This window comes from Apodemus sylvaticus, chromosome 12, assembly GCF_947179515.1.
Source record: "Apodemus sylvaticus chromosome 12, mApoSyl1.1, whole genome shotgun sequence".
Lineage (NCBI taxonomy): Eukaryota > Metazoa > Chordata > Mammalia > Rodentia > Muridae > Apodemus > Apodemus sylvaticus.
The window spans coordinates 81,456,906-81,483,844 of NC_067483.1; the positions used below are offsets into that span (position 1 = coordinate 81,456,906).

The following is a 26,939-nucleotide window of genomic DNA, read 5'->3' on the forward strand; positions in this document are numbered from 1 at the left end:
TGCTGGGTTCCTCACCACTTCTGCTCCCTAATTACATGGATTCACCCATGCTTACCATTTCTGCTCTCTCTTATGACTTCTTTCTTTCTATTCATAATCTCTTTTTTACCTTTGTGGCTTACGCACAATTGCACATCCATATCTCCCAGCCCACACACATAATAACTGTTCTGTAACTACAGTACTTCAGAGGACAAGTGCCCTTCTGGGATGGAATGTGTGTTATAATTGTAGTGAACACTGACTACAAATAGCTTGGTCAATTACAACTTTTAGTTGTGTTTGTCTTTGCACTTAACATTCTCTCTGATTAAGATATTCATTTCTTTCTACTTGTCGTCAACATCTGAAACCTTCTCTTCCATGTGCTGGTAGATGACATCAAGTTAAGGTTGAACATTGCCTGGGACAGCATGTCTGTTCGTGCAGAAACAGAATGTTTGATTGAGATCTCCTATATCCGAGGGGCCTATATCCAAGATGTTTCACTTAAGGTTTTTCATTTCCAGTTTTATTTATGTTTGTGCTTTATTTTAGTGATTTCTTATCTTTGTTGAATTCTATTTTCATGTTTGAATTGTTTTCATTATGTCATTCAATTCTATGTATTTTCAAGGACTGTATAAAGATTTTTTCATATTTTCAAGCACATTTAAAATTGTTATATTAAAGTCTTTGCCTCATGCTTCAGCTAAATTTCTTTTCTCTGGGCCTGTAACAGATTGCTGTGTACAGGAAATCATATTCTTCTGGTTGTTCTTATTTGTATTTTTGTGCTTGAATCTACATACCTGGAGTTACAATATTTGAAGAGTGTGGATTACTCCCAAATGTACTGAGAAGTGCTATGCAAACTGCCAAAGGAGAATGGCAATTATTACTCCTGCCTAACTGTAAAGCCTATGAACAACAATGGCCATCACAGAAAGATATCCCCGAGGGGGCCATAGTGGACCTTGTATTTTGGAGGTAACCAGAAACTGTCCAATTGGACCTAAGACTCTCTCAATTGGAAGGAATTTATAAATAGTACTGAAAACCTAGACAGCTACTGGCTGGTGAGGTCATGGTCCCTAGAGGAAAGGAGAGTGATCAATTTGATTTCCTAAACTAGTATAATTGACAGCTGCATTTCATTCTATATACCCATCCTTAAACCTACAGATAAGAGTAGCTCTCATCATTCTTCAAAAAAGCTACATTTTGTAGCCAATGAGAATATCACATAAATCCACAACTGATAAAAATAGAGTAACAGACTATGTACCCAACCCTTGTTTACACATCTATAATACAAATCGTATAACCAAGGCCTAGGGAACATAGTGGAAGAGGTAAGAGAATATAAAAGCCAGATGGCCAGGTTATTTAATGCAAGAAGAGTACCTTGTTTCGACCTATAGCAGATAGCTGCATCCATGAAAATTGAATAATATGGCTGGCTAAATAAGACATTCACAATGACAACAGAAGTTTACATACCAGCCTGGATGAAGGAACTCTCAAACATCTTTTCTCAAGATGAAGAGAGCTATAGGAATGAATGGCTATTAAGAAAAGTGTAATAAATCTTTTCAGTGGTGAGCCAGGCCTCCTGACAGATTATATCAAATCCCAAGTGGTTTTCCATAATCACATATACATAACAAGCAACACACATACACAAGTGTACATATATACATTAATATTTAATATATATAAATATACATATATTAATATTTAAAGAAGTCATGAATTTAAGCTGGATTGTGGGGGACACAAGAGCACTTAAGGGGTAGAAATAATAGAGATACAATACTCATGTATCACAGCCTCAAAAAATATAAATTATATTGCATGAAATTTTAATGTATTAAAATATTTGTTTACCCTGGAATTTAAAGCCCTGATCATAAAGAGAAGACAAAAACTGTGACATTATTCAAAGACAAATGAAAGAAGACATAAAGATAACTATTTTTCTTAAAATATAAGAAAGACATAACATAAAGTGAAGTGAGAGTAACAGAAGCAAGAAAAATGTTATCAGCTTGTTCATGAATGTCCTGGCCAGTCAAGTAACAACTACTATCAATTTTTATTTAAGACAGTTTTAACAAAATATACCTTAGTAGTGTAAAAAAAAGTAAAAGTTACTTTGTACAATACCTAAAGAAAATAAGTGTGTGTCTTTCAATAACTTAAAATAAAAACTACGATTAAATGACACAAAAATATCATGTTTACATATTATAGCAGATTTAGTAATGAATGTATTCAATAGTAGTGTTGCATCATATTTTCTTATAGCCGTTTGTCTTTCATGGCTCCAAAAACAATATCGTGGACTATGTTTCACTCATATGCACATGCATTTCGTCATGTACAAATATAGCATATGTTCCACATGCATGTGTGATCACACATATCTGTGATTTTGAAAAAATAAGCCACAGACTCCTAATATTATGGTAGATTAATATTATGGAGATTTTGTCAACCTAACTAATAAATTTAGCAAGATTAATCTAATAGGGGTACAATTCTCAGACCAACGTTTAAAATGTTTATTTCAAGTACACTGAAGTCTCTTACTGGTGTTTTTACCTACAGCCTTTAAAAAACTCTAAAAAATGAATTTGTTATTATATAAACAAAACAAAACTATCAAAAATAAAAATTTTCAAAATGATGGAACATCTCATGGTGGGTCAAAGACTGCTCTTTTACGTTGCATTGAAGAGAGTGAAGGGGAATGTTAACTATCCACATAAAATCATTAAGACAGCATGTGTTCAGGAATCTGAGAAATTATCTCCAGCATGTGTTCATACCGTGCATGCTGTTTGACATGGAAGTAACACTAGATAACGCAGTTTAAAGCCACCATGCTATTCTCTCAGTATCATTTCACAGGAGTTCATGTACCTTCCTTTTCTTTCAGTCAGTCACTCACTACAAGCACCAGGTTTCCTACATACTCTTCAAACAGAATAACCGGGATTCTACTTTTCTGCCTTTTTAAAATTATACATAGAAAGTTTATTTTAAAATCTGCAAGAGTCAAGATCTCTTTGCTCAGAACTCAACCATAGAGTAATACAATAAAATGCATATTATTCACAGTGGATAGTTCACTGTGGTGAGAACAACTGGCACCAGCCCTTCTCTTCTACTCTACATGGAAGAACCAACACGATTCTGGTATTCTTGTGGCTTCTATCTACTTCCACCTATTCTCTATAGAACGGGGGCAGGACTCACCACGCTGGAGATTTCTTCAGTCATTCTTGATCCAGGTCCTAGGTTTTCAACAAGGCAAGAAACAGAGCTTGTCTGCTTTGAGCAGGAAGATAGTGTTATCTTATCAGATGCACAGCAAATTAGGAATTTATAAAAATGGTAAGAAAATGACACTGCTTAAGTACTCTTCTCTGTATGAGCTCTTCTGGGTGTCTCTGAGTGATTTCCTTGACTGGCAGTGACTAATCAGTGAGAACTACACCCCTATTATTCACAGATTTTAACTTATTAGTCAGGAAAATAGTCCCTGGTCACCCAGCTATACTCAGTAGTTATTCTGACAAATCATAACAGGTAAATTTCAGACATGGATGTGCTCTTACCTAACAGACTTATAGGTAGATGACTAGGTGTGTCTACATTCCATTAATGTTACCTAACATATCATTGAAAGGAAGTAAGTCATTCATCGCCACCTCCCTCTCGTGTTACGGAACATAAGAGATGACAGAAATTCAATTAGTAAGCTGTATATTACCATTAGTATTTGAATACATTTCCTAGAAAAAGGACAATCTTAATTGGAATTGGTTTTCTTTAAAGCACTTTCTGATGTAACATTTTATTCACTGCTACAGCTGTGGATTTACAAAATATAATGTCACTATAATATACAAGTCCTTACAGAAGAAAATATGGAGTTAAAGTGTAGAGCAGAGACTGAAGCAAAGAACATCCAGAGACTTTCCTACCTGGGGATTCATCCCATATACAGTCACCAAGCTTTGACACTATCGTGGATGGCAAGAAATGCTTGTTGAAAGGAGCCTGATATGGTTTTCTCCTGAGAGGACCTGCCAAAGCCTTGCAAATAGAGTCAGTTTCTTGCAGCCAACCATTGGACTGAGTTCAGGGTCCCCAGTGCAGGAGTTAGAGAAAGGACTGAAGGAACTGAAGAGCTTTGCAACCTTACTGGAAGAACAACAATATCAACCAACCAGACACCCCAGAGCTCCCAAGGACTATGTCACCAACCAAGGCATACACATGGCTCTGGCTGCACATGTAGCAGAGGATGGCCTTGTCAGGCTTCAGTGGGAGGACAGGTTGTTAGTCCTATGAAAGCTCGATAGATGCCCCATTGTAGGGAAATCAAGGGTGGGGAGATTGGATGAGGGTGATTGGGGGAACACCCTCATAGAAGTTAGGGGAGGTAGGATAAGATCAGGGCTACTCGGGAGGTGGGGCAGGGACTGGGAAAGGGGATAATATCTGAAATGTAAGTAAAGAATATATCCAATAAAATTTTTTTAAAAAGCCATAGACACATCTTCTTTCTTACCTCTGTATAAATGTTAGGTTCACTCTATTCCAAAAAAAATCATATTTCAAAAAAATATATACAAGTCCAATCTCAAGTAAAAGTATAGCGGTCCCTTAGTGTTTCTGCATTATTTGTGGATAGGTAGGGCAGCTTTGGGGCCTATATAATGATGGTTTCATTTCCCTGAAAAGTATTTAAGATTTCTCAACTTCTGGAAGCATCAGGGACTAAAAGCATTTCTCTGTGTTTTTCCATGTTGACTAGTTCATGATTTCTTGAATAATATTTTTAGACTACTATAATCATGTGAAATGGAACCAGAATCTATAAGATGGTTTTTAAGATTTGGTCCTTGGCAGGTTTTGTGTTCCTTTGTGTTTGACAGCAGTGAGTGGCAGGAGCTAGTAGTAAGGGGAGGAATCAAGTATACATTCAAGGTCATAGCTCTTCTGTAGGGTCTGAATATAAAGACTGCTAGATCTTGTATAAACTTGGGACCCTCAGGTATGAGCCACATATGAAATGGTTTAAGGACTGATATTGGATCCATCTAAAGACTATTGAGTAAAGGACAAGTTATAGAAAAGCACAGATGTGGTTGAAAGCCATAGACACCTGCAGGTATCCAAGTTTCTTCACTTTTGTAGATTTTAGATGCAATGTGCATGTGATGCACTTGGTAGAGTAGACCATAGATGTAGTCACAAAGAGGGAGGAGAATGACCTAACTCAGGAATTAAAGGGTCAAGAACACATGGCAAATGTCAGGTGCTATGTTACATGCCTTTATCCCAGCACCAAGTATTAGAAACAAACTCTGTGAGTTTGAGGCTAGGCTAGACTACATAATGAGTTCCAGGGTTGATGGAGTTACACAGTTAGACCCTGTCTCAAAAACCAACCAAACAACCATGTATGTGTTGCAAGGATGAGCATGTGCCAGCCTTTTTTTTTAAACTTTGTATTGTCTCTTCATTTCATAGTCATTTAGTATGGGACACACATCTCTCACTGAAATAGATAGTTCAGAGCAGTGCTCCTAAATCCACTTTGCACAGAAGATACTTTTATAGACAAAGGCAAAGAATGCTAAAAATGCATTTTTCTTGATTTTTAAAGATTGGCTAAATGTTTCAAAATTTAATCTATCATATGACTATTGCAGACCAAAGCAAAGCAGACAATCATAGGATAACAATTAATACATTCATGGAAAACTTACATATAAGGTAATGTTCATATTCATCACAGGATACAGATCACAACCATGATAACCATGGCAAGATTTTCCCAGTGGTACAATGGTGACATGAATATCATGGGAGAAATTGGCCCTCAGGTTTTGAATTTAAGGCAAAATATACCTCCATATGTATGTACATACATATACACATTCATATATGCATGCACATATTATATACCAATAATTATCAAAGAAAAGTGATTTGAAATTGAGAGTTAGTGGAATTTTGGAGACCAAGACGTTTTTTTGGGTCTTTAGTTTCTCTTAATATATATTTTGATCTGATGTAAGATAAGAATTCAGTATTGCCTATTTGAATAATGCAGTGTATTTGTATGGTAGAAACAGGAACATTTGTAAGATTGTATGTCTTGTCTGCACAGTGTGTAGATGGCTGCTTTGTTGGAACGATGCAATCCTTTGCCACACAGAAGCTTTCCAACCTCACTTGGTCCCATTTATTAATAGTTGCTGGCCTTGGTACCTATGCTAATGATGTTCTGTTTAGAAGGACTTTCTTTCTTTTTTTTAATCTTTAAATACTTTATGTGGTAAAAGTGTTTTTAAGAAGGCAACAAGATTACATGCTGGGAAATCTTTTGGGTATATGCCCAGGAGTGGTATAGCAGGATCTTCTGGAAGTGAGGTGCCCAGTTTTCAGAGGAACCGCAAGACTGATTTCCAGAGTGGTTGTACCAATTTGCAACCCCACCAGCAGTGAAGGAGTGTTCCTCTTTCTCCACATCCTCACCAATACCTGCTGTCTCCTGAATTTTTAATCTTAGCCATTCTGACTGGTGTAAGGTGAAATCTCAGGGTTGTTTTGATTTGCATTTCCCTAATGACTAATGAATTGAGCATTTTTTAAGATGAAGAATGGCGGAGAGGCCCCTTGTTCTGGAAAGACTCAGAGAAGCAAAACCAGAACGGGGAAGTGGGAAGGGGTGGGTGGGAGGACAGGGGGAGAGAAGGGGGTTTGGGACTTTCGGGGAGTGGGGGGGCTAGAAAAGGGGAAACCATTGGAAATGTAAATAAAAAATTATCGAACAAAAAAAAAAGAAGGCAACAAGAATGTTTTTCACAATAGAGTTTGCATGACTAATCTTCACCCTGAATGTAGGACACACTGCTTTTGAATTGATTCATTCTGGTATGGAAACACATTTCATCATTACTTTCTTGTATTTTCACATACTCATGTCACAGAATGCACTCTAATTCATTGTAGCTGAAAAAAAAGGTACTTTACTATACAAGCTTCACAGAATACAGTGCAATGTGCATGCCTGTGTGTTACTCTCTGTGATAATAACCAGAAAAGACAATGTTTTATTTAGTATTCACATGCATACTTGGCTTTAAATATTTTGGGTGGTAATTTGTGTTCTTAAGAAGGCAGCAAAAATTTTTCTCACAGTAGAGGTTCTGTGACTACATCTTCAAACTGCATTTACTACATACTGCTTAGAAATTGATCTATTTTGTTATGGGAACATAATCTTTGCTTTCCTATATTTTCACAGAAACAGTTCACAGAACACAGTACAATTCCATATATCTGAAACATAGATGCTACACAAAACACGGGATAATGTACATGTCTATGTGTTATTCTCTGTACTGATAAACAAAAAAAAAAAATGTGCTTCATTTAGCATTCCCAAGTACCGTTAACTTTAAACATCCTAAGTGGTAAACTTGTGTCTTAAAAAAGACAACAAGAACATTTCTCACAGTAAACATCTTCTTAATGGGACTTTGTTCATCTGTGAATTAAGATCAACGATTGATTAATGGGACCCCATAAGGTGTAGAAATTGTGTATAGCAAAAATAACAATCAATGGAGAGACCAAACAGACCACAAATAGGGAGAGAATCTTATAGATATACTCTATAAGTCCAATCGGGACTCTGATCAGGAACACTGATGAAATCTGATGTATTCTGACATATTTATCCACACAGAGCATGAATACACCACTTTTAAGCAGTTCACTCATGAATCAACCAAATGACACATAGCACTTTGTAATTATGTCACTTTAAAAAGACAAGTTTATTATTTTTACAATAGAGAAATTAAATCTAGTGCTGTTTTCATAGAAAAGCAGAACAATAAGAAATTTTACAAACTGAAATACAAAATCAGAAATCAGGTAGGAAAACTATTAAATGCTTGGATGTACTACTAAAGCTTTTATTTAGAAGTGAGTGTTTGGTATCTCTACTTTAAAAGCATTGAATTCCTAGCCATTTTCTTCTTCATTTTTTTGTGCTTGAATGGGCAGCAGATGCTTCCTTTTTTTTCCCAGCCTTGGTGACCTTGAAGGAGACAGGGAGAGATTCAATAAGATCCAAGCAATTGAGACAAAGCACTGTTTATATCTCTTCAGTCACCCATTCTTGTCTATTCCCGTCAAGGGCCATAAATGACCTTTTGCTTTCTCAAAGGCTGCTGACAAAGGCTCCACCATTGTACTGCTTTATTTTGAGCCACCCCTTTCAGACTATGCAGGCCTTGAAGAGATGGATCCTCTCAATCAACTCAAGTTTATTCGTGTAGGTTAGACATTTCCCAGATATGATGAGGGGAATTATAACAAAAAAGAAAAAGGATTAATTTATCTTGGGTTTTTGTGTTTTTTTTGTTTTTTGTTTTTTTGAGACAGTGTTTCTCTGTATAGCCCCGGTTACCCTGGAACTCACTTTGTGGACTAGACTGGTCATGAACTCAGAAATCTGCCTGCCTTTGCTCCACAAGTGCTGGGATTAAAGGCATGCACCACCATTGCCTGTCATTTTGTTTTAAGAGTTGTTTAAAATACAAAAAAAAAAAAAAAAAAAGGAAATCCCACAAAAAAAACCCAGAACAAACAAAACCAAAGAAACAATAACAACAAAACAAGGTCTGGAGAGATATCTCAGTGGTTCCAGCACTGACTGTTGTTCCAGAGGTCATCAATACAATTCCCAGCAACCACATGGTGGCTCACAACCATCTGTAATAGACTCTGATATCCTCTTCGGGTGTATCTGAAAACAGCGATGGTGTACTGACAGTATAATAATATACATAAAATAATGAATCTTTAACAAAACTGAAAAACAAACAACAAACAAACAAAATAAATCTAAAGAAAAAACCAAAGCAACACTACATGAAGCTTTGGTTTTTTGCTGAGCTGAGTTATTAGGATGAGAAGAAACCCATGGATTCTTTCATTGATGGTTGCTGAAAAAAGAACAACTCATGTGGATATCCCTGTGTCAAAGTGCAGCAGCATTTGTATTTGGACTTCTGTATCTGGAGTATACCTTTGTTAAAGCCATATCTTATATACTAACATAGTCCCTTCATATTTATGTCTGTCATGAACTATGTTGACAATGACTCCTTTACTCTTTTAAATGTTCTATGTCTGTGTTTCATATAGCTTTCAATGGATCTTGATCTCTCAATTTGCTTATCTTAGTTTGTACTACACTTGACCTCTAGCTATTGCTCCACAATCTTGTGATCTCTAACCTCCATCACTGATCTGTATATTCATCTTGTCTAAGTATCTGCATGCAATGCCAGGTAGCCTAGGTGGATCTCAGTTCTACTACTCATTGTCTTTGTCAGTGACTATTCCTGAGCATTTGTAGCTACATGTATGAAATGGAAACAATTACTATCTCTCTGTTGCTGTTTAAAGTCCAAGATCATAGTAAATATTTCGTAGGTGTTCTCTATTAGTATGAATAGAACATCTATCATACATATTTTTAGATGTAGGCCAAGTACAAGATTTGTCAAGTATCCCTAAATTTAAAAATGTACATAAATTAATTTCCATTTCTGATCAGTTTGTGTAGATCACTAAGTGTCAATAATGGTTTTTGTATATTTACTAAATTTCCTATAGGGATGTGAAAATCAACATCAATTTGAGAATATTTCTACCCCCCCTTATGTCATGTTCTTCTTTCCCAGTGTTAGTATCAGCATCATATATATATATATATATATATATATATATATATCCAGTTTCATAATGTTATCTCTCAATTGCTTTGAATGTTCTTTGAACATATTTTCTCTCACTACCATTTCCAAGCTGGTATAAAACCATGGGGGCTTTTTATTCTTAAACTTTGATCCATTGATCAAAGCGCCATTTGTCTTTCCTCTGTTATACAATTATGAAATAGCTTCTGTGATGTGTCGGTAAAGTACCTGCCTGATTTATAAAGTTAAAGCCTTTGCAACTTTTAATAGTGTGGATCTATGCTAATTTTTAAACTGCCTAGGATTTCAGAAGCAACTTACAAAGTCCTTCAACATTTAATGTTAATATAATAATAGCTCACTCACAGTTGCATAAATATGATATAGCATATAATAGCTCATAGTTGTGTCTAAAATTGCTGCCTCCAAATAAAGTTTCTCTGCAACACAAAATTTCAAGACAGGTACAAAAGTTGTTTTCACTAATATGTTAAAGTATCTAAGCATTCATCCTCATAAAACCAGTCAACATTTACCTATCACACAATAAATGATCTGTTTACTTATTTCTGACAATGCTATATTTATTTGGCCCTTTAAACAATTCTTTGGACTCATGTTCTTAAAGTCTTTGTCTTTCATATGTAGTTGAATTAATTGTGCCAATCCAGACTTTGGTATATTTCCAAACCATTTATATTTATTAAATCATCTCTCTCTCTCTCTCTCTCTCTCTCTCTCTCTCTCTCTCAGGTCTTCACGGAGTTAAGAAAATAGAAGCAACTCATTTCTCATGATGTGCTAGACAGCATGATAACTTGCATGTATATAGGCATTTCTTCTCTTAAAGTAAAGATTTATACTTGACCTTTCCCCAGGATCATCCAATTCCTAATTATCAAAGCACATCTGACTTATTTAACATCCTTGATCTTAATTACATGGAAATATATTTTCATGCCATTCTAACTTCTTCATACAGCTTGTTATTTCATATATATAGAATGTTTTTGTGTTATTTCTTCAATATCCATTTATTAAAATCTTCCCCTTAAAAATGAGTATAATCATCTTAATTCATTCCTCCAGGTATAGAATTATCTATGTAACATATTGAAAATTTAATTTTCAGATTCTTAAAGCAAAAGTTAATTTCCTCTTTGGCAAATACATTTGCTGTCTCCTTCCTACCTTAATGAAACTGTGTTCTCCACACACCAACTTTGGTTGCCTGTCAATTGTTTTCAGGTGAAAGCAGAAGAGTCGGAACTTATCTCCTTCCTTACAGTTGATGTTGTACCATTTTCCATTCCCCACCACTTCTATGCTTCCTGAATCATCTTTCATTTCATAGATTGTGTTCTTTGGGTTCACTTTTTTCTGCAAAAGTTAAATTAACATTCATTTTCTGAAAGTTATGTCACTCAAATTCATTATTATACATTCAAAAAGATAATTTATTTGAAAAAAAATCATACAAAAATATGAAATCTGTAATAGGCATAGGCAAACAGATATCTCCAGAGAAGTCTTCCCAAGGAGTTTTTTACTACTGTTGTCAATGTCTAGTATGTTCAGGTCCCAAGGGTAGAGCATCATTAATTGCACAGTCAAGTAAGCCAGTGAACAGTTTATTCAAAGTCTCAATGTCTTTTAAAGGCAAAGCAGAAGAAAGATTTTTCCCACAGTTTCCAGTTTCTTACCATGTGCTGTTTTCCAGCAATAGCATGTCTTGGTTCAAAGTAACCCAAACCTCATTGCAGTCTGAGAAATCTGTCTACAGTACACCTCTGAGATGTGATATCTAATTAAACTATAAATAAGGTTATTTTCTCATGAGAGAAGAACATGAGCCCATTTCCTCAGGATTCCAGTTTACTTGGCAGAACAGCAGGATTCTCTGCTTGACAGCATGCCTCCTCACTCTTGGTCTGCTGAGAGTGACAAAGATCCTAGGTTCCCTCACACCTAGCAAGCTGGGAACAGTCTCTTTATGCCACTTCTCTAAAATTATGATGTGCTTTCTTGATTTGGTGTTTTCTTCCTGGAAGTGCTAGGACAATATATGTCCTTCCTGTTTTCCACTGGTTCCTATTCCTCAACAGCTTGGATTCCAAGTAAATTACCTAAGGTCTTAGGAATCAGAAATTTGGGCAGTCATCTTCCTATCTTCTACTTGAAAAGGGATGAATGGACATGTGTTCCTTATGTTCACTCATTCAATAGTTATAGGGAATCTACAGGACAGGTTACGATTCCAGTAATTCACTCACTTAGATCCTCTTCCTACCTTTCTATAGTATCATATCCAATTAAGTCAATGTCCCCAATTTAAACTCTATTAAACATTACTCAGGCTTTGCTCATAAACTTTTCAACTGTGTTTTTATTCATGGACTGTAAAGAGTGTGCATAAAGCAATGGATTTTTTAAAAAAGAGATTTTTAAAAAGATAAGCTAAAGAGCCATAAATCTGTCAAGTTTATAGGGCATTTGTTGATTTCACCAAGGTTATTATTTTTTATCTGAATTCTGAAACCCTGGATTTTGCTATTGCTGCACAAATGAGATGTCTGTATATCTTTAGTAAATCTAGAAATCTAGTGAATCTAGAAAAGTAGATTGATTTGCTTACAAAATTTCATTTCACATAAAGCCAGATACCTGAAGCTAATAGAAAAGAAACTGGGGAAGACCTTTGAGGACATCGGTACAGGGAGAAAGTTTCTGAACAGAACACCAATAGCATATGCTCTAAGATCAAGAATTGACAAATGGGACCTCATAAAATTACAAAGTTTCTGTAAGGCAAAGGACACCATCAAAAGGACAAATCAGCAACCAACAAATTGGGAAAAGATCTTCACCAATCCTACATCAGATAGAGGGCTAATATCCAATATATATAAAGAACTCAAGAAGTTAGACTCCAGAAAACCAAACAACCCTATTAAAAATGGGGTACAGAGTTAAACAAAGAATTCTCACCTGAAGAATTTCAGATGGAGGAGAAACATCTTAAAAAATGCTCAACTTCATTAGTCATTAGGGAAATGCAAATCAAAACAACCCTGAGATTTCACCTTACACCAGTCAGAATGGCTAAGATTAAAAATTCAGGAGACAGCAGGTGTTGGCAAGGATGTGGAGAAAGAGGAACACTCCTCCACTGCTGGTGGGGTTGCAAATTGGTACAACCACTCTGGAAATCAGTCTGGTGGTTCCTCTGAAAACTGGGCACCTCACTTCCAGAAGATCCTGCTATACCACTCCTGGGCATATACCCAGAAGATTCCCCAGCATGTAATAAGCATACATGTTCTACTATGTTCATCGCAGCCCTATTTATAATTGCCAGAAGTTGGAAAGAACCCAGGTATCCCTCAACAGAAGAGTGGATGAAAAAATGTGGTATATATACACAATGGAGTACTAGTCAGCCATTAGAAACAATGAATTCATGAAATTCTTAGGCAAATGGATGGCGCTGGAGAACATCATACTAAGTGAGGTAACCCAGACTCAAAAGATCAATCATGGTATGCACTCACTAATAAGTGGATATTAGCTTAGAATACTGGAATATGCAAAACATAATCCACACATCAAATGAGGTACAAGAAGAACGGAGGAGTGGCCCCTTGTTCTGGAAAGACTCAGTGAAGCAGTATTGAACAAAATCAGAACAGGGAAGTGGGAAGGGTTGGGTGGGAAAACAGGGGGAGGGAAGGGGACTGATGGGACTTTCAGGGAGTGGGGGTCCAAAAAAGGGGAAATCATTTGAAATGTAAATAAATATATCAATAAATTAAAAAAAATAGTTACCAAGCTAATCAGAAATAATTAATTGAACAAGATATAAGAATCAACTTTAAATGTTTAAACCTTCTATGTGTAGAGATAGTCAATATATTTTTTGAATGGCTTTGAGTTTAAAAAGCTGCACTTATCCATCCAATGCACTTATGACTCCAAAATCAATATTCACACTTGTTCAGGTAATTTTTTGATATACTCTCCAATTTATACTGTATTGAACATTACTCAAGCTCTTAATCATAAACTTTTCAACTATGTTCATATGCATAGTCTATAAATAGTATGCTGTAAAACATTGGAGTTTTTTAAAGGAGCTCTTTGAAAAAGACTAAAGGGCCATAGCGCTGCCAAAAGAAAGAAATGAATAAGTGTTGTATATTTGCATAGAGCTTCAAATACTAACTGTTATCATGATACCAGCCTATGCCCTGTCACATTCCTGCTCACTGGGGCTGAGGTAGGTATTTGTAAGTAGTAAAACTAAGTATCTTGGTAAATCATTTTCAGAGAGCTCTCTCAGAGATATCTTAGGGAGTCAGTTGTTAAAAGTTCACCCAATCTCATTTCCTAATCTATTTGATAATTTCACTTTTTATCCTTAGTCAAGGTAGAATCTTGTGTTACAATACTATAATTAAGCACTAAATGGAACATTATCATATTTGATTCCAGGTGTTGGTAGAGAAAGTTAAAAAACAAGTTTTCCCACATTACCTTGTGTAATGTAAACAATCCATAAAACACTGCTCCAGCAGTTCCCTTTTTAATATCACAGATCTCAGGAGTTTTATTTGAATTTCTGATAATAAGGTTGGGCACTTCAATCTTTTGGTCAGGAGCAGCCTCTAACACAGAGGAAGCTTCATTGATCTCTAGGATGCCTTTGCTCTCCAAGTAATTGGAAATGATGATAAAATTATTTTTTGTGAACTTCTCTTTCAAGTAGATGTTGAAAACTTTCACATGAAAATATTGGCTCACAGTAGCCACTGTAGCATGGAACATGTTCCTTACTCCATGTTCTGGTGTTCCATATTCAAATGGGTCTGTTGCTTTGAGCACCATCACTGTCAGAGGTTCTGTTTGGAGAACAACACCTCTGGCAATGTTCAGGCTTTGGGGCTGTGAGTTTTGATTCTGTGTTGAATAAATACAGGGGTAGAAACATATAAGTTTAGCAGCAAATACAAATTAATTTTCACATAAGACGAATCACAATCTCGACATTGTTCCTAGTAATGTTTTATATTTGCAAAACTAAAGATAAGCTAAACAGGAATTCTTCAGTTGACCAAAAGGCCAATGACTTAAATCAATGGGCTCCATCCATTGACATTTAAACACTCTCACTGAAAAGCAGAATTATTTTCTAACATGAAGAAAAATGTTTAATGTAAATGCAGCACATGCTGTTTAGAGCAATTTATGAAGTACTTAAGTAACATTATAATAAATTCAAATATAATCTATACATTATAGCTAAAGCAAATAAAGTAGAAAATTAAATGATGTTAAGAATAGAGAATAATAAAGGTATCAAAGGTCTTTAGTTACTGCTGGACTCACTGTGGGTTATTTTGAGGATACAAATCACAGTATATCTCCATAAGATATAACAATCTTCATCTTTTTTTAATTAGGTATATTCTTTATTTACACTTCAAATGTTGTCCCCTTTCCTGATTTCCCCCTTCCCCAAAAATCCTGTAAGCCATCTCCCCTTCCCCAATAAACTCACCCCTGCTTCCCTGTCCTGGTATTCCTCTAGACTATGGTATCAAGTCTCTCCAGGACCAAGGGCCTCTCCCCGATTTGGTATAGAATAAGATCATCCTGTGTTGCTGATGTGTCTGTGGCCCTGGGTAACTCCATGTGCATTCTTTTGTTGATGGTTTTGTCCCTGTGAGCTCTGGGAGTACTTGGTGACTCATATTGTTGTTCCTCCTATGGTGCTGTGAACCCCTTCAGTTCCTTTGGTCCTTTCTCTATCTCATCCATTGGGGACCCTGTGCTCAGTTCAATGGCTGGCTGAGAGATTCTCTCTCTGTATTTGTCATGTACTAGCAGAGCGTCCCAGGTGACAGCTATATCCAGTTCCTGTCTGCAAGCGCTTGTGGGCATCCACAATAGTGTCTGGATTTTGTAATTGTATATGGGATGGATTCCTAGGTGGGGTAGTATCGGGATGGTCTTTCTTTCAGACTCTGTTCCACACTTTGTTTCTCTTTCTCCTTCTGTGGGTATTTTGTTCCTCCTTCTAAGAAGGACTAGAGTATCCAATAGCAACAAAAACAACAGAAAGCCCACAACAATGCTCTACTCAATGATACCTTAGTCAAAGAAGAAATAAGGAAATAAATTAAAGACTTCTTAGAATTTAATGAAAATTAAGGTACAACATACCTAAACTTATGGAACACAATGAAAGCAGTGCTAAGAGGAAAACTCATAGGCCTGAGTGCCTCCAAAAAGAAACTGGAGAGAGCATATACTAGCAGCTTAATGGAACACCTGAGAGCTCTGGAACAGAAAGAAGCTAATACACCCAAGAGGAGTAGAAGGCAGGAAATAATCAAACTCAGGACTGAAATCAACCAAGTAGAAACAAAGAGAACCATACAAAGAATCAACAAAACTAAGAGTTGGTTCTTTGAGAAAAGCAACAAGATAGATAAACCCTTAGCCAGACTAACCAGAGGGCACAGAGACAATATCCAAATTAACAAAATCAAAAATGAAAAGGGAGATATAACAGGAGAAACTGAGGAAATTCAAAAATCATCAGATCCTACTACAAAAGCCTATACTCAACAATCTTTTCCTATTAAATGATCAAAGTGTGATACTTTTGATATTCTTAGAAGGGGGAACAAAGTAACCATGAGAGGAAATACAGTGACAAAGTGTGGAGCAGAGACTGAAAGAAAGGCCCTCCAGAGTCTGCTCCACCTGGGGATCCATCTCATATACAATTACCAAACCCAGACACTATTGTGGATGCCAACAAGTGCTTGATGACAGGAGCCTGATACAGCTGTCTTCTGAGAGGCCTTGCCAGTGACTGACAAATACAGAGGTGGAATGCTTTCAGACAACCATTGAACTGAGCACAGGTCCCCAATGGAGGAACTAGAGAAAGGACTGAAGGAGCAGAAGGGGTTTTTAACCCCTTCTTTTAAATAGGCTCAAGTAGAGTCCCTTTGGTTAGAGCCATGTTCTTAAATATGGATAGAGAGTTTTCCTCAAAAGTAATGATTTGTGGAACCAGAGAGAAATTGACAGGATCTGATCTCTTGTCTGTATAGATCTGAGCTCACTGCATTTCAATGAAATATTTTAATGGAGAGATTATCTGACTATAAGACAATATGCAAAGTAACAAAAAACTATGAACTTCATAGATTTTGAGTATATGGAGATATATTGTTGCTGTGTCCATAGACCCAAGGATATGTGAATAGTCTGATCTAACATGCCACACACAGTCATCACTTAAGAATGATTTGTGTTCAATTGCATCTAATTTTTTGATCAGTGCAACCAATTAATATAACATAAAAAAACAAAAGCAATACAATTAGTGGTGGTGATTATATATAAGTAAATAAGTAGCAATGGCTAGATTCAAATTAAAAGAAATTTATTGGGTATATATAAAATAAACTAGTGGATGATCATGGAAACTACAAAATGAGCCTCAATGCACACATTTCAAGGATATTCATCGAAGAAGAAATTGAGTTTGTGGTAGTGAATAATCAATTTATAATGCATTATTTGATAAAGAAACATAAATATTGATTATTTGTGTTGCCCCTGAATATTATATGCATTTTAATTTTAATTTAGGGACTTGGAAACAAGAGTCTTGATATGCTAAACTGGAAAAACAAGTAATAGGCTAATAATTATTGTAACATATTACACTAGGAGCTTTTTCTACACAATTATAAAAATATGAAAATATACAGAGAAAAATTCTTATATTATCTGAATGATAAGTTCTGGGGTGAATAAAAATGTTTCTGTTTTTTGCTTAAGTCATTGAATATATTACCTCAAGTGAGAAAAAAAATGAGGGAGGGAGGCAGGAAGGAGGGACAGAGAGGAGAAAGTTTAGAGAGAGTAGATCTTGATGCTGTTGTAGTTTTCCTTCTCTGACAAATCATTTATTTCCTTCAATGAGTACTCAGAAAAAAAGAGGCACCAGTCATCCTATTTCCCCTATGTTAATAAGCTAACACTAAATCTGACAAAATTTTTGACAAGTCTAATTTGAAGGCAGCTAGACCTGGGAAGAATAACCATGAGATCATAAATTGTAGCTCATTTCTTTCACTCACAGTTTCTGGTGAATGCTCTCTTTTTCTGGACTTCCACAAATTCTTTAACTTCCTTCACTACACTTATTTTCCTCTCCAAGAACTGGCCTTTTCCGTATTATTTTTATTTAATCTTTTTCAGACAATGTATACTCATTGTGATTCCTCTTGTCCAACTCCCCTAAGAATCTCCCCCACCCCATTCAACTTCATGTTCTTTTTGTCACTCTCAAAAAAAAAAAAAAAACAGAAAAAACAAAACAAAGCCAAAGAAAACATAAAAGAAAAAAATCCCAAGCAAAACAAAATAAAAATCCAAAAGTCAATACATGGAGTTCATTTTGTTTGCCAAATACCTCTGGCTATGGGACCTGCTCTAGATGATGGTTGATATTATCTGTTGAAGAAAACAGATTTTTCTCTTTGCTAGTATATATCAACTGAAAAAAATAGCTTCTTTGTTAGGCATGTTCTGTTTCCTCCTCTGCTTTTCTTCTACTTCCTCTTCTCAGTTCTGGGACCCCATCTGGCGTGAATTTTTGAATGTATACCTACAATCTCTGTGTACATGTGTGTATTAGTCCTGTTTATCTGAAAGAAACTGTTTCCTTAGAGCCATCCTTTTCTTCCACGTAGATTCCTGAGTCTCAGGGAGACAGATTTGATAAAGACATCCCATCGAATACTGAATGGTCTAAAAATCTTTTCCTATGTGCACATAGGTTAGTTGTGGGTCTCTGTGTCAATCCCTACCTATGGCAAGAAGCATCTCTGATGAGCACTGAATGAGGAACTGCTCTATAAGTATGGCAATTGGGATTCATGTTATTGCTGTGTTCCTTATAGAATAATAGCAGTAGGTTTTCTTCTAGGTACACAACCTTTCTGGTCTCAGTTTCCTGACCACATTTGCAGTGTCTGGTATGGGTTGCATCTCATGGAATGGCCCCTAAACCCAATCAAAAAGTAGTTACTCTCATTTAAGCTCTATTATTTCTAAGCCTCACAGGCTGTCTGTACTGGCTGATTTTGTGTGTCAACTTGACACAGGCTGGAGTTATCACAGAGAAGGGAGTTTCAGTTGGGGAAGTGCCTCCATAAGACCCAACTGTGGGACATTTTCTCAATTAGTGATCAAGTGGGGAGGGCCCCTTGTGGGTGGTATCACCTTTGGGCTGGTGCTCTTGGGTTCTATAGGAGAGCAGGCTGAGCAAGCCAGGGGAAGCAAGCCAGTAAGAAACATCCCTCCATGGCCTCTGTATCAGCTCCTGCTTCCTCATCTGCTTGAGACTTAGTCTGGACTTCCTTTGGTGATAAACAGCTGTGTGGAAGTGTAAGCAGAATAAACCCTTTCCTCCCCAACTTGCTTCTTGGTCATAATATTTGTGCAGGAATAGAAACCCTGACTAAGGCAATATCTATTAGAGCCTTAACTTGAGGAGACAGCCCTCATCTATCCCCCTTAGCTGTGCTGTTCCTTTTATATTTCTGGCACTCAAAGAAATCTCAGGCTTGCAAATGTCTATAGGAAAAATAGGGAAACCATAATCTTAAAAATGCACAGCAAAGTGGAAAACAAACATTAGTTCTGTGTCATAACTGGTAATAAACCAAGAACATATTATCCAGTTAAGCATTATTCATTTCTAACCCAGTGTGGTAGGACTTCCAGAGGGATATATTAAAGAGAGAACAAGATACCAACACTAAAATTCAGAGGATAGAAGGTTTTAGACACTTACAGTCTTTTAAAATAGAATGGCTATACAATGTGCCAACTCTTCTGAAGGAGGATATACCCTAATATGCATTTAAGAAAAGTTAACAGGTTAGTCATATAAAAGGAAGATACATGAGAGTATGATAGAGGAGAAATGGAGTCCATTGCTTCTGGTACTTGCATGTGCTAGACTCTTTGCTTCCCTCTTCCTACCTGGGAACAAAACAAGCAGACAAACTCCTCATTGACACAAGTAACAAGTTCATTAAGTGTTCTCATCTAAACAAAGGGTTATGAGTCAGCAAATTCTATATTTGTGTTACATTTTTGTCTCTTTCTGTCTTTGTATGATTATCTATATCATACTCAGCTTCCATGTAAGTCTGATTAATTAAATTTCAGAGATAAGGTAGGTCAGGGTCAGAATTTCAAGACATGTTCCTGATATTTGGATTGAAGAAATGAAAAGGGAGCAGAACGCTTGTACCTTAGCCAAAGGAATGATAGATGAAGCCGAAGATGAGATCTGAGGTATTGGTGACGGGCATCTAGCTACGGTTTCTTCAGAACAGGGAGGCTGGTCTTGTTCCTTAGATGCCTTGGTCTTCTTCACTCCTGTATTCTCTTTGTTCATACTTTTTCTTTTCTGAAATTATATTCATTGCTCTATTAATGAGTCTAATCAATTAAGCAGCGTGTGTCTTCATATTAGGTAGTAGATTTATTAAGCCTGAATATGTTGCGAACATTAAGGAGTAGCACCCATCCTCTGCCCAGGTCTAAAATGTGATCCTTAATAGTTATAAAAATGTGTATAAGTGATTTGGTCAAATAAAAGGAGAAGAAAAGTTATATGCGCCCGCAGTTAGAAGGAGCTCTGCGGTCTGAGGTCACCACCATCTTTGCTTTTGAGACCAAGCAACCAGCTCAGCCAGGTACACAGGGAACAGCAGAGTGAAAGATCACTCAGGACACAGCCCACCTGGGTTCCACCTGCACATAGGAGCTGGACAGCCCCACAGCTGTCTGGGCATTTATCCTGCAAGGGAACATCTCACCCACGGAGAGTCCTTCGGTTAGAGGGAGTCCTACTTTTAGAGTCCTCTGTCATATCCAACACAGGGATATCTCACTTCCTGATACTCTGTACATTGGCAGGAGCAGGTTAATCGAGCTGCGCCCCTTCTGACACGGAGAGGAGCCTACTTCCTGATACTCTTTAGAGAATGGGCAGGAGCAGGGCATTTGAGAACTGGCACCAGTACGGCATTCAAAATGGTAGAAGCAGGACATTCAAAAACCAGGATCAGCAGAGTATTCAATATCCAGCATCAGCAGAACATTTGCTGCAAAATAGAAGCATACAGGGCATTCGACCCTTGCCAAGTCTGCCATACTTCCTGAAGAACCAGCTGTTTGCAGGGCATTGAAGAGAAAGGGAATCCCAGGAGTATAGAAACACAGGCCTGCAGAACAGAGAAGATAATGACAGCTAGACCACCTAACACCAGAGATAACGAGATGGCCAAAGCAAACGCAAGATCATTACCAGCAGAAACCAAGGCAACATGGCACCATCAAAACCCAGTTCTCCCACAACAGCAAATCCTGCATACTCCATCACATCAGAAAAGCACGTGCTAGATTTAAAATTACATCTCATATTGCTGATGGAGGACTTCAAGAACGACATAAATAACTCATTTAAGGAAATACAGGAAAACATGGGTCAACAGGTAGAAGTACAAAAATCCCTTAAAGAAATACAAGAGAATATGGATCAAAAGGTAGAAGCCCTTAAAGAGGAAACACAAAAATCTCTTAAAGAAATACAGGAGAACATGGGTCAACAGGTTGAAGCTCTTAAAGAGGGAATACAAAAATCCCATAGGGAATTATGAGAGAACATGGGTTAACATGCAGAAGTCCTTAAAGTGGAATCACAAAAGTCCCTAAAAAAAAAACCACAGGAGAACATGGCTCAACAGGTAGAATCCCTTAAAGAGGAAACAAAAATTCCTTAAAAAATTTCAGGAAAAAACAAGTGAGGGAACTGAAAAAAACTATTCAGGTTCTAAAACTGGAAATAAAATCAATAAAGAAATCGCAAAGTGAGACATCTCTGAAGATAGAAAACTTGGAAAGAATTCAGGAGTCGTAGATGCAAGCATCAACAACAGAATACAAGAGATAGAAGAAAGAATCTCAGATGCTGAAGATTCCATAGAAAACATTGACTCAACAGAATGAGAATGCAAATGTCAAAGAAAATGCAAAATGGCAAAAAGCTTGTAACACAAAACATTCAGGAAATCCAAGACACCATGAGAAGACCAAACCTAAGGATTATAGGTATAGAAGAGAGCAAGGATATACATCTTAAAGGGCTAGTAAATATCTTTAACAAAATTAAGGATGAAAACTTCCCTAACCTAAAGAAAGAGATGCCCATGAACATACAAGAACCCTACAGAACACTAAACAGATTGGACCACAGCAGAAATCTTCCATCACATGATAATCAAAACACCAAATGCACTAAACAAAGAATATTAAAAGCAGTGAGAGAAAAAAGTCTAGGAACATATAAAGGCAGACCTATGAATTACATCAGACTTCTCAACAGAGACTATGAAAGCCAGAAGAGCCTGGGAAGATGTCATACAGAACCTAATAGAACATAAATGTCAGCCCAGACTACTATATCCAGCAAAACTTTCAATTACCATAGACGAAGAAAATAAGACAATCCATGACAAAAGTACATTTACACATTATCTTTCCACAAATCCAGCTCTGTAAAGGATAATGTGTGGAACATACCAACACAAGACAGGAAACCACACCATAGAAAAATCAATAAGGTAATCTTTCAACAAACCCAATAGAAGATAAACAACTAGAATTTCACCTTTAACTAAGAAGATAACAGTAAGCAACAATCACTTTTCCTTAATATCTCTTAATATCAATGGTTTCAATTCCCCTACAAAAAAATATAGACTAACAAACTGGATATGTAAACAGGACCCAATGTTTTGCTGCATACAAGAAACCCACCTCAGTGACAAAGACAGTCACTATTTAAGAGTCAAAGGTTGGAAAACAATTTTCCAAGCAAATGATCCCAAGAAACAAGCTGGAGTGGCCATTCTTATATCGGATAAAATTGATTTTCAACCAAAAGTTGTCAAAAAAGATAAGGAGGGACACTTCATACTGGTTAAAGGAAAAGTCTACCAAGATGAACTCTCAATTATAAACAATCTATGCTCTGAACACAAGGGCACCCACATTCATAAAAGGAATATTAATAAAGCTCAAAGCACACATTGCCCCACACACAATAATAGTGGGAGACTTCAACACTCCACTGTCAAAAATGGACAAATCATGGAATCAGAAGTTAAACAGAGATACAGTGAAACTAACTGAAGTGATGGAACAAATGGATCTAACAGATATTTATAGAACATTCCACCCTAAAGCAAAGGAATATACCTTTTTCTCAGCACTTCATGGTACCTTCTCCAAAACTGACCATATAATTGGTCACAAAATGGGCCTCAACAGATACAGAAATATTGAAATTATTCCATGTATCTTATCAGATCACCACAGCCTAAGGCTAGTCTTAAGCTCAAACAAAAGCAATAAAACACACAATACACATGGACCTTGAACAATGCTCTTCTCAACAATAGCTTGGTCAAGGAAGACATAAAGAAAGAAATTAAAGACTTTTTAGAATTTAATGAAAATATGCATCATACCAAAATTTGTGGGACACAATGAAAGCAGTGTTAAGAGGAAAACTCATAACTCTGAGTGCTTCCAAAAAGAAAATGGAGAGAGCTGACACTAACAGCTTGAGGGTACACTTGAAAGCTCTAGAACAAAAGGAAGCAAATACCCCCAAGAGGAGTAGATGGCAGGAAATAATCAAGCTTAGGGCTGAAGTCAACCAAACAGAAACAAAAAGAATTATACAAAGAATCGACAAAACAATGAGCTGGTTCTTTGAAAAAAAAAATCAACAAGATAGATAAACCCTTGGCCAGAATAACCAGAAGGCACAGAGACAGTATCCAAATTAATAAAATCAGAATTGAAAAGGGAGACATAACAACAGAAACTATGGCATTTCAAAAAATCATCAGATCCTACTACAAGAGTTTATATTCAACAAGTTTTGAAAACCTGGATGAAATGGGCAACTTTCTAGATACATACCAGATGTCAATGTTAAAACAGGATCAGATAAATCATCTAAATCGTCCCTTAAGTCCTGAGGAAATAGAAGTAGTCATTAATAGTCTCCTATTAAATAAAAAGCCCAGGACCAGCGCGGAAATCTATCAGATCTTCAAAGAAGAGTTAATACCGATACTCTTCAAACTTTTCCAGGACATAGAAACTCAAGGAACACTATCCAACTCATTCTCTGAAGCCACAATAATGCTTATACTTAAACCAAACAAAGACCAAACAAGGAAGGCGAACTTCAGACCAATCTCCCTTATGAACATTAATGTAAAAATAACTGAACAAAATCCTGGCCAACCGAATCCAAGAATGCATCAAAACTAGAATTCACCAAAATTAGGCAGGCTTCATCCCAGGGATGCAGAGATGGTTCAATATAGGGAAATTCATCAATATAATACACTACATAAGCAAACTAAAGGGAAAAAAAAAAGATGGTCATTTCATTAGATACTGAAAGGCTTTTGACAAAATCATCCCTTCATGATAAAAGTCTTGGAGAGATTGGGAATCCAAGGCCCATACCTAAACATAGTGAAAACAATATACTGCAAACCAGTAGCCAACATCAAGTTAAATGGAGAGAAACTTGAAGCAATCCCACTAAAATCAGGGCCCAGACAAGGCTGCCCACTCTCTTCCTATCTATTCAATATAGTACTTGAAGTCCTAGCCAGAGCAAACAGGCAGCAAAAGATGGTCAAGGGTATACAAATTGGAAAAGAAGAGGTCAAAATATCACTATTTGCAGATGATATGATAGTATACTTTAGTGACTCCAAGACTTCCACCAGAGAACTCCTAAAGCTGATAAACAACCTCAGCAAAGCAGCTGGATATAAAATTAACTCAAGCAAATCAGTAGCCATCCTTACTCAAAGGATAAAAAAGAAAAGAAAGAAATTATGGAAATGACACCATTCACAATAGTCCCAAATAATATTTCATATCTAGGTCTGACCCTAATGAAGCAAGTGAAAGATGTAGGACAAGAACTTCAAACCTTTGAAGAAAGAAATCGAAGTAAGTCTCAGAAGATGGAAAGATCTCCCATGTTCATGGACTGACAGGATCAATATAATAAAAATGCCCATCTTGCCAAAAACAATCGACAGATTCAATGCATTCCCCATCAAAATCCCAAATCAATTATTCATATATTTAGAAAGAGCAATTTTCAAATTCATCTGGCATAATAAAAGTCCCAGGATAGAAAAAACTATTCTCCACAATAAAAGATCTTCTGGGGGAAGCAGAATCCCTGACCTCCAGCTTTACTACAGAGCAATAGTGAAAAAAACTGTTTGGTATTGGTATGCAGACAGGCAGGAAGATCAATGGAGTAGAATTGAAGACCCAAAAAAGGACCCACACATGGACATTCACTTGATATTTGACAAAGGAGCTAAAAACATCAAGTGGAAAAAATACAGCATTTTAAACAAATGGTGCTGGATCAACTGGAGGTCTGCATGCAGAAAAATGCAAATCTACCCATTCTTATCTCCTTGTACAAAGCTCAAGTCCAAGTGAATCAAGGATCTGCACATAAAACCAGACACATTGAGGCTTATAGAGGAGAAAGTGGGGATGAATCTTGAACACATGGGCACAGGGGAAAAGTTCCTTAACAGAATGCCAATGGCTTATGTTCTAAGAACAAGAATCAACAAATGGGACCTTATAAAACTGCAAAGTTTCTGTAAGGCAAAGGACATGGTCAATAGGACAAAATGGCAATCAACAAATTGGGAAAAGATCTTTATTAACCCTACTTCTGATAGAGGGCTAATATCCAATGTATACAAAGAACTCAAGAAGTTAGTCTCCAGAGAGTCAACTAACCCTATTTAAAAATGGGGTACAGAGCTAAACAGGAAATTCTCACCCGAGGAAACTCAAATGGCTCTAAAGCACCTAAAGAAATGTTCAGCATCCTTAGTTATCAGGGAAATGCAAACCAAAACAACTCTGAGATTCCACCTTATACCAGTCAGAATGGCTAAGATGAAAAACTCAGGGAACAGATGCTGGAGAGGATGTGGGAAAAAATGAACACTTCTCCATTGTTGGTGGAATTGCAAGCTGGTGAAACCATTCTGGAAATCAGTTTGGCAATTCCTCAAAAAATTAGACATAGTACTACTTGCGGACCAAGCTATACCACTCCTGGGCATATACCCAGAAGACGCTCCTACATGTAATAAGAAGACATGTTCCACTATGTTCACAGCTGCCTTATATATAATAGCCAGAAACTGGGAAGAACCCAGATGTCCCTCAACAGAGGAATGGATACAGAAACTGTGGTATATATACACAATGGAGTACTATTCAGCTATTAGAAACAATGAATTCATGAAATTCTTAGGCAAAGGGATGGAACTAGAAAGTGTCATCCTGAGTGAGGCAACCCAATCACAAAAGAGCATACATGGTATGCACTCACTAATAAGTGGGTGCTAGTCCAAATGTTCAAAATAAACAAGTTACAATTCACCCAGCACAGGAAGCTCAAGAAGAATGAGGACTTAAGAGAGGGTGCTGTGGCTCCTCTAAGAAATGGAACAAAATACTCACAGGAGCAATAAGGGAGACAATGTGTAGAGCACAGACTGAAGTAAAGGCTACCCAGAGACTGCCCTACCTGGGGATTCATCCTATAAACAGTCAACAAACACCGACACTACTATGGAAAAGAAATGTATACCAAAAGGAGCATGCCATGGTTGTCTCCAGAGGGGCCCTGCCAGAGCCTTATAAATACAGAGGCAGATGCTAGTAGACAACTACTGGACTGGGCATGGGGTCCCCAATGGAGTAGCTGGAGGGTGGTCTGGAGGAACTGAAGGGGCTTACAGTCCCATGGGAAGAACAATGATTTCAGCTACCCAGATGCCCCAAGACTCCCAGGGACTGAACCATCAACCAAGGGGCACACATGGTTCCAGCCAAAAATGTGACAGAGGAACGTGCCCTTGTTGGGCATCAGTGGGAGGAATGGTTCTTGGTCAGGTAAAGGCTCAATAG

At 37.0% G+C, this 26,939-nt stretch overlaps 1 protein-coding gene across 2 annotated transcripts in view; it reads right to left on the bottom strand.

Annotated features, from left to right (window-relative positions):
* Window positions 1–6,845: 6,845 nt before the first annotated feature.
* Window positions 6,846–26,939, bottom strand: part of LOC127697368 (interferon-activable protein 205-B-like) — a 30,806-nt gene continuing 10,712 nt past the window's right edge. For both annotated transcript variants that reach the window (XM_052200466.1, XM_052200468.1), the window contains exons 4-7: window positions 20,131–20,289; window positions 14,316–14,738; window positions 10,974–11,162; window positions 6,846–8,113 (exon numbers count right to left, since the gene is read on the bottom strand). In XM_052200466.1, coding sequence (XP_052056426.1) covers window positions 8,054–8,113; window positions 10,974–11,162; window positions 14,316–14,738; window positions 20,131–20,289 — 831 coding nt within the window. In that variant the 3' untranslated portion in view covers window positions 6,846–8,053. The remainder of the gene's footprint in view (window positions 8,114–10,973; window positions 11,163–14,315; window positions 14,739–20,130; window positions 20,290–26,939) is intronic.